At 37.7% G+C, this 8,392-nt stretch overlaps 4 protein-coding genes across 4 annotated transcripts; 1 reads left to right on the forward strand and 3 right to left on the reverse strand.

Annotated features, from left to right (window-relative positions):
- Positions 1 to 767: 767 nt before the first annotated feature.
- On the forward strand, positions 768 to 1,191 carry CBG12685 (the record flags this gene model as incomplete). Its single annotated transcript, XM_002640136.1, has 3 exons — positions 768 to 770; positions 826 to 983; positions 1,029 to 1,191. 3 exons carry the CDS (start codon positions 768 to 770, stop codon positions 1,189 to 1,191), a joined length of 324 nt encoding a protein of 107 aa, XP_002640182.1.
- Positions 1,192 to 1,335: 144 nt separating this feature from the next.
- Cbr-acr-11 lies at positions 1,336 to 4,453 on the reverse strand (the record flags this gene model as incomplete). The annotated part of the gene is made up of 9 exons (XM_002640137.1): positions 1,336 to 1,576; positions 1,618 to 1,855; positions 2,583 to 2,669; positions 2,726 to 2,818; positions 2,863 to 3,018; positions 3,338 to 3,552; positions 3,598 to 3,713; positions 3,765 to 3,898; positions 4,351 to 4,453. 9 exons carry the CDS (start codon positions 4,451 to 4,453, stop codon positions 1,336 to 1,338), a joined length of 1,383 nt encoding a protein of 460 aa, XP_002640183.1.
- A 431-nt stretch (positions 4,454 to 4,884) lies between these two features.
- Positions 4,885 to 6,321, reverse strand: Cbr-ppfr-2 (the record flags this gene model as incomplete). The annotated part of the gene is made up of 3 exons (XM_045240767.1): positions 4,885 to 5,412; positions 5,458 to 5,753; positions 5,802 to 6,321. The coding sequence occupies 3 exons, from the start codon at positions 6,319 to 6,321 to the stop codon at positions 4,885 to 4,887; spliced, it is 1,344 nt and encodes a 447-aa protein (XP_045094945.1).
- A 497-nt stretch (positions 6,322 to 6,818) lies between these two features.
- CBG12688 lies at positions 6,819 to 8,324 on the reverse strand (the record flags this gene model as incomplete). The annotated part of the gene is made up of 3 exons (XM_002640139.1): positions 6,819 to 7,172; positions 7,214 to 7,345; positions 8,310 to 8,324. 3 exons carry the CDS (start codon positions 8,322 to 8,324, stop codon positions 6,819 to 6,821), a joined length of 501 nt encoding a protein of 166 aa, XP_002640185.1.
- Between the last annotated feature and the right edge of the window lie 68 nt (positions 8,325 to 8,392).

Below are 8,392 nucleotides of genomic sequence, written 5' to 3' on the forward strand. Positions count from 1 at the left end.
TTCAAATTTCCGAGTTTCCCCACCACTAGGATTTACCGTAATGCCTGTATTAGAAGGTCTCCACGCTGTGACGTTTGAGCTCAATTATCTCAATTGATATGCAAGATATCAAAAACATGTCAACTGACTGACAAAAAATTTGTGATATTATGATAAGCAATTTATCAGTTGACAACTTTTAAATATCTTTGACAGGAAACGAGGAAAATTGGCTCAAAGTGTAAAGTTGGGGGGTCTTCTATTTCAGGTTTTACGGTATTACTTGATGAAAAGTAAAACTAAAGACTTCTCTCCAAACTTTTTCACAGACACAGCTAATAAAATGATTATATGGAAATCCGTTATCATAACATAATGACCTTTTTCCGAATTCTTAATCCCGTTCTCATCAAGTTGTACATCTTCTAAATTCGCACGTCGTCATCTCCCTCTTCTGTCGACGGCATATCGTTTCACACAAAAAATGGAAGGGAATCTGTTTCTTCTCTCCCCCTCTTATTCTTCTTCTTCTGAATCTGTTCTTCTTCTTCTTCTTCTCCTTGCCAATTGTTTAGCCATCATTTTCCGTCCGTCTCGCAAGAGGAGCCATCTCTCTCCCTTCTCATAATCGGTCTCCACCCATCGAAACGGGTTTCGTACCCAAAATCGACGGGGGCGGAGTTTCCGTTGATCCGGTATAAAAGCGAGGGTTCGTGGCATGCCAATGAGCCACACATTACTTTCAATCCTCTTCAGCTTACACAGCTTTCTCCTCTTCTTCTCTAAAAATGGTAAGTTCTCAGCTTCTTTTTCTTTTCTTTTCTTTGAGGATTTCTTGATTTTAAGATCGCCCGACTCGCCATCGCTGCCCTCTTCGTCTCCAGCTCTTTCGCTTGTCTTCCAGGACTCGGAGGACTCGGAGGAGGATGTGGAGGAGCTGCTTCTCCATGTGCTGCTCCACCAATGCCACCACCAGTTGCCTGTGGAGGAGGATGCGGAGCTGCGTAAGATTTCCTCTTTTTTTAAAGTATTTCATTACTTCCTTTCAGTCCATATCCAGCCGGTCCAATGGCTGCTCCATACCTGGCTCCAGCCGCTATCGCTCCTCCACCACCACCACCACAAGGAGCCGTCATCGGAGTTGGAGCTCAGCCAGCAATCTATTCCGCCCCTCTTCCAGCTGGAAACGCCTACGTTGGACAAGGAAAATAAGAAAATCCATGTGTTGCATAATATCAAGTGATCCATAGCCATCTATTGATCTTTTTTGTATATTTGTTGGTTATTTTATTTTTATTTTCTTTATGGTGATTATTCTCTTTTATTTTATTTTATATATAAAGTATGGTGACAGTTTTAAGCAATGATATGAGGTGCTGACATCATAATAGCTAAAATGGAAATAACAATGAAAACAGTGAAAAGCAAAAGACACGCTCTGTCGACGACCATCGCCGCAAATCTCCAATCTGTTTGAATCCTCTCATCGTGTTCTTCCTTATTGTAAAAGGCAACAACCTTGCGTAATTCTGTGTGTACTGAATGTAAAAGTAGAATTTGAGCTTCGTATCCAGCATGATTCGAGGGAAGATTACAGCTGAAAGATGTTCTTGAATATATCAAATCTACTCAACTCACTCCAAAGGATTCTTCGGTTTCTTCGGCATCTTATCCGTGTTATCTATCACATTGGCTTTCACAAACTTATACCCGGGACGGGACATGAAGAGAAGCCAGGGGAGGAACTCTAGAAGGATTCGACGGACGAGTGGATTCATTTCGTGACTGTCTGCACTTCGAAAATGAAGATTCAGAACCACAATGGTGAATACAACGGATGCGGAGACAACTAGCATACAGCACGAGAAGAAAACTCCTGGAATTTGGAAAAAAATACTGTAGAATTTTCAGAAAATACATTTTTAATTGGCGAGCTGTAATATAAAATTTGTTGGTTAACTTAGGGGATTCATTTTTGGGTTACTGAAGTTTTTTATAGAAAAAATATGTTATGTGCACTTCTTTTTGGAGCGAAACGATCGGAAAATTGTTTGGGAACTGCATGCTAGACCGAGATGTTAGTTTTCCGATTTTCAGAGAGAATTCTTTCAATACTGAGATTTTGAAATATTGAGTTCTGGATTTTGTGAATCCGAGATTCCGGATTTTGAGTTTTTCGAAGTTTTTAGAGAAGTTCGGAAAATCTGAAACCGCAATTTTTAGATTCCGAAAATTCTTTCTAAAAATCAAAAATTCAAACTTCAAATTTCGAAAATAAAAATTCAAATCATTGGATATTCGGATTTCGGAAATCAAAAATTCGAAATACCAAAATTTGAAAATTCGAAATCGAAGTTCCGAAATTCTGAACTTCAGAAATTCAATTTCAGAAAAAAATTCAGAAAGTTTGAAATCTAAAGATCCATAATTCGAAAGTTAGGAAATTCATGAATTCAGGACCTCAGGTCCTGAATTCATGAATTGTTCTCTTCTAGAATCAAACTCGAATCAAGTCTGCAGCAGCAGCAGAGAACAAAGACTGAATATGATCTCATCACCTAATCTACTCCTTCTTTCCCAAATCCATAAATTTCGAAACTGACCAATTAACGGCACTGCTTCCGATGTTGGCGGCGTCATTTCGGAGACCATACTCAAGAAGAAAACGATTGCCAACAGGATTGTCACCTCTGGAGAGGAAAACACAAGTATTACGGAGAAAGACTAACAAAGTTCCAAATCTTACCTAGTGTGATCTTTTCTCCAGCATCTGGTGGGAACATAAAACCCAAAATTGCCATCAGGGAAATCAAAAGAGATGGGATGATCAAATTGAAGCCTGAAATGAAAATGAACTTCAAAATTCTGAAATTTAGAATCTACCGTAATACAAAGTCCTTCTTCTGATATGCAAGTAGTAGTTAACAGTTGGATACGGTTCAGGACAACATTTGTAAAAACTAACGATCCGTTTTGCATTCGTACTTATCACTTGCCATTCTCCATTTACTAAATATGTCGACAAATCCATTGATTGGGCTGAAACGTTAAATTTGAGATTTTCTAGCTTTGACTCTAATTCGGAATTACGTTAAATCCTGTATTAAAAGTGCCCCACAATGTCAAGTTTGAGCTCAATTAACTCAATTCCTATGCAAGATATCAAAAAGGTGTCAACTGACAAAACTCATCTGATATTATATAAACATTTTATTAGTGGACAACTTTCTCATATCTTTGACAGAAATCGATATGAATTGGATCAATGTTGCAAGTTAGGGGATCTTCTATCACAGGTTTTGAGGTAAATTTCAAAGTTGTAAATTTCAGAACTAAAGTTTAAAAACCAAAATCTTACTTCCATTTGTATCATCATCGATTTGTAGATCAATCGCATATCCATGGAACGTCCATGATCCAAATTTCATTTCGCATACTTGGTCATCAAATGGAAACCATGTCACATCAAGCTGACAAACGAATTTTAAGACTCCTGGAGGAATCCAGACAACGGTTCCCGTGTGATATGTGAGAAGATTTGATTTGAATGTTGAGTCGAAATCTTCGGCGGCACTGAAAAAAATGATTTGGTACAATTCGAAAACTTCAAATTCTAACCTATTATACAATAAAACATCAGGCTTCCAGATATGATCTGAACTTCCCGGAAATCGAATATCTTGAATTCCTCCGTACTTTTTCGGTTCCCATTGGAGCTTGTGGTCGAACCATGTCTGAATTTGTGTTTTTTTTCTATTCCATTTTCACAGATTTCGGTTAATTACATAGCTCAACCACGCATTAACTGAAACAATTTGATTTTTCTCATCTACATCCAGAATTTGTTGTAAAAATAGTTTAATTTTCACCGCCAATGGCTGAGATGAATTCTGAACAGGTCGTTCCAAAGGATTGTAACCTGAAAATGTCATTTTTCATTTGTTGTGCTGGTTCTCAGAGAACGGAATTGTGGAAGAGAAACGCCGGTGGCCGGGACAGAGGGTCCCAAAGCGATAACTACTGTAACCTAATAATATTTCAATTTTCCGTTCTTCCGCGTTTTTTAATGCAATTTGTCGTTTTTCTGTTATTTTCCTCCAGAAAACACGGTGTTTCTTACGGAAAGTTAAAAACTGCATTTCAATTTGAAGCTTTCGCGTCGAGACCAACGCTAATTTTACTGTAGAATTACGGTTATCGCATTTGAGCGCATTCAGACGATGTTCGGCAAAAACACTATGAGAAAAGTCACAAAATAATTGCATTTTAGGTTACTGTATTCGTCGTTGTGGGAGTTTCGACCACGGCCACCGGCGTTCCTTTTTCACAGCTCCGATTTTTCACAACCAGCGTTATAAAAAATTTTAAAACCTTTCAGTAAATCTGTGAACAATTTCGTTTCCGCCATACTTCCGCTTCCAATTTTCAGTGAATTAAAAACTAGAAAAAGTGATAAAACCCAATTGAATATCATTAGTAGAAAATATGTGGAAGCTCTCGAAAAATTCAATGGATTTTCGGAAATCTTACCGTTTTTCTCATCCGTCTCTTGCCGATTGTGCACTATTTCTTTGGTGATATGAGCAAACAGAAAGGGCCAAGACACTTGTCAGAAAGTGTTGAGATTACAAAAAATTTGTGTTACACTATTTTCCTTAAAAAATTGAAATCTTTTTTTTTTGAAAGTTAAGATGAAGTTTATATAGCAATACATTACACAGCCTTTTTCGATATACAAAATATATACGGGGAAAGTTTGGTCTCACTGGAAATAAATAAATAGATGAGAGATCTCATGGTGGGGGATAAAATGTAGAAAATTGGTTGAAAATAGGGGAAAAAAGAAGACATTGAAGTGAAAAATAAATTGAGATTTCATCAGAATAGTCAGATCTTTGTGAGAAATTATATGGCCGCGGCAGGTGTGTACTCCATTTCTTCGTCTTTATTTACTTTTTCGTCCGGGTGCTCTGGCATTTCCTCATCAGCGGCTTCGGAAACAGCAGGGGTCTCTGATTTTGGCTCCTCGGCCTTCGTTTCTTCTGTTACTTCTGGTTTTTGGGTTTCCTTCGACTCTTCTTTCTGATCATCCTTTGACATTTCCATCGGCTCTTCTTTTGGCTCTGTAGCTCCGTCCTTTTCCTTGACGTCATTCTTCGCACCTTCTTTGGATTCATCCTTCAATTCTTCTTTGGCCTCCACTTCCTTTGGCTCCTCCTTCTTTGGACTTTGATTTTGAGTAGCCGTTAAGCCAGCTTTTGGAGATGAAACTGGTGAGATCGCCTTCGGTGAAGTGCCTGGAGACATGGCTTTTGGAGATGAAGATGGAGAACGAGGAGGAGCACGTGGAGCTGGCATCGATTTTTGACTCATATCCAATGGCTCCTCGTTTTCATGCTTCAGCTTCTCCAGATCCATCATTTCCACTTCATCCTAGAAACATTAATTGAGAAACAATGATTTTACATAATAGCTCACCACAGCGCCGAAAAATAGATTTTCCAAGTTTTGTTGATGAGAGTGTGGGACGTCCCAATCTCCGAATGAACGTGCACCATGCTCATTGATTGTTGTGACGACGTTGATGACCTTTTCAATAGCTCTCAAGAACTTGTCAATTGTGTTGTAGTGCTTCATTGGTTCGGTGAACAACTCGCAGAGTCTCTGCCATGTGAATGGGAACCCATCGAAGCCTTTTGCCTTATCAAGCACGAATTCCATCGACTCTTCAGTGTTGAAAACAACTGGAGTGGTTTTGATGAGATTTATCTTGTCTATAAAGAAAGATTACATAAGATATTTCTTCAGCTGCTCGAACTCACGGCCTAAAATAGACATTTTCTCTTTGGCTGGAGTGTCTTTCTCGGCTTTCTCGTTCTCATTAATAGGATCAGCCAACTTCGCTGCTTCAACCTTCTTTACCTTCTCCACGTGCATGAATTCAGTGATACAGAACTGAAATGAATCAATAAACATGTGCAAAAAGGAAAGTGTTGAAACCTCGAGCTTCCAAAGAAACGCTGGTCGAACAATATTCCATGCAATCGCCGGAACTCCCCACTGGGCACTTGCTCTGAAATACTGTTCCACTTCTTCGTTTGGATGATGTCGGAAGCAATCACCATCGACGGTTGCAAGTTGATCCTGAAGAAAAATAAGATAAAAATAGAAAATCAACGATTTGAAAACCTCTGTCGGAATTTCAAATCCTGAAAGAGCTGTTGTGTAGCTCAAGAGATGGGCCGCATTTATTTCACGAGCCTGTGGATCCTTCACCACCATCGGATAAACGTCGATCTTGGCCTTCTTCCTATCCGGAGAAGTTCCCGGAGACTTCACCATCTTTTAACACTGAAAAAAAAGGCTAAGCTATTATCGACTTTTAGGGAAAAAGCAGGTGCGACGAAAATGCAAAGAAAGGAAGGAGATCGTCACTTCTCTGCTGCCTCGACTCTCTAATGCGTGTCTATGGGGCGCACTTGGTGCTGCAATATTGACATTTTGGTGGAAATTTTAAATTAATTATTGTTGTCCGAAAAATGACGGTTAGAGAGAAGTATATGGAAAAGAGTATATTGATATTATTGTTTTTCGAAAAAAAGAGACGCAGACTAAATATGTCTGCGTCTCCATCGTGTGCGTGTTGTTTCGTTTCGCCGCTTCGAGATACCTACCGTATACACTTCGCATATTTAAACTTCTCTCTAACTCTCATTTTTTTCGGACAACAATAATATCTCGTAGCGAAAAATAAAAAATAACACATAGTTAAGATGATATTTATTGAACAGATATTAATTTTTTTAAGTAGTCCAAAAATGATTCAAAATATAGAAAATTCATGATTTTCTCCCAGCACCATTCTTCAGGATGTTCGCCAATTCTTTTATCATTTCAGATGGTGGAATCAATGATGACAAATCGGGAAATCCGTTGTGAAAGGGAAGGTTATTCGATATCCCAAAGCCTTGAGGAATCATAGAATGCTCGTATTGAATTGTATGACACTGAAAATCGATCCGATCAGTGCACTGTCTTCTGCACAAGGAACACTGCCATGTGGAAAGAGGTTGCAATGGTGAGAAATAGGCAGATGTAGCGGTGAAAGGAAGAGGGAGGGAAGATCCATGCATGACCATGTGCATACGATAGAGAAGCACATCCGAGAAAAAGATGAGACATTTTGGACAATCCTGAAAATTATAAGTGAGGGATTTTTGTGGAGGCAACTCACCAACAAGATCCGATTATTTGCTATCATCTCCTGTCGTTTCTTGTAGAATGCTGTGACTTGAGCACGTTCTTGTTCCGATAGAGACATATCGACGGGATTATTAGGAACTTTGAATTCCGGTGAAAACGGGTTCTGGAAAATTTTTATGTTGGAAGAGAAATAAAGTGTTTAGATTTTTTTTGAAAAAAGTTAGTAACTCAATAATCTGATATGAACCAGAAGTCAATCACTCACCACCTGCCCGATCTACATTTTCTTAATTTCGTTTATGACAATCACTAGACATTTCTGATTAAAAATGCACGAATGCTCAAAACATGGGTCTATTCGGAAACTTTTGTCCGTAGATTTTTTTTGTTATGAGATTTTTTGGTCCTTCAAAAATCTAATAGTAAGGAAATCAAAAACTCCAAGAATCAAAAAAGTTTCGAAAACTTAAAAATCAAAAAAACTTAGTAAAGGTCAATAGTTTTGAAAATCCAAAAAAATCATTAAATTCAGAAAAAGAAATCATTTTTCAAAAATTTTCTCTGCTATATTTTTAATTTCAAGTATTGCCTTTTTTATATATTAAAATTTCTGAAATTTCTAATTTTTTTTCGGTAAATCTAAATTCTATGTAGTTTTGAAGTTTTGAAATTATCAGAATTTTCAGAATTTTTCACAAGATGCCATCTTTCTATAGCTACGACATCAACATAAACTTTCGAGGAAAATGGAAAAATGTTTTCAGAAATGAACCGACTGGAACACCATCTTTTCTCGGAACTATTAGACTGGAAATATTTTTCAAGAACTGAAAAATTCATTATTTTATTTTAATGTTGGACTAACTGATCTTCCAAAAACTTTTATGAAATCTAGACAGGGAAACCTAGACAATGATTCATGAAAAAGTACTTGCAATATTCATCGTCTGAGATGGAGAAACGGGAAAATATGTTTTCGGGATCATTGAAAAAAAAATTAAAATAAATTTCAAATTTTCTAGTCTGATTTCTAGCTATCCCTCTTGTACAGTATCCATAATTGTTATTGTTATTGTCCAGCTCTTTGAAGTCAGACCAAGCAAAAATATTTACTAGAATTCTCTCACCTCATCGGAACTCATGGCGGAATAACAAAAGGGAAATGAAGAAGAAGATGATATTACTATTTTTTTAATGATGAGCAGCAGTC

The sequence above is a fragment of the Caenorhabditis briggsae genome, assembly GCF_000004555.2.
Source record: "Caenorhabditis briggsae complete genome, chrI, whole genome shotgun sequence".
In the NCBI taxonomy this organism is placed as follows: domain Eukaryota; kingdom Metazoa; phylum Nematoda; class Chromadorea; order Rhabditida; family Rhabditidae; genus Caenorhabditis; species Caenorhabditis briggsae.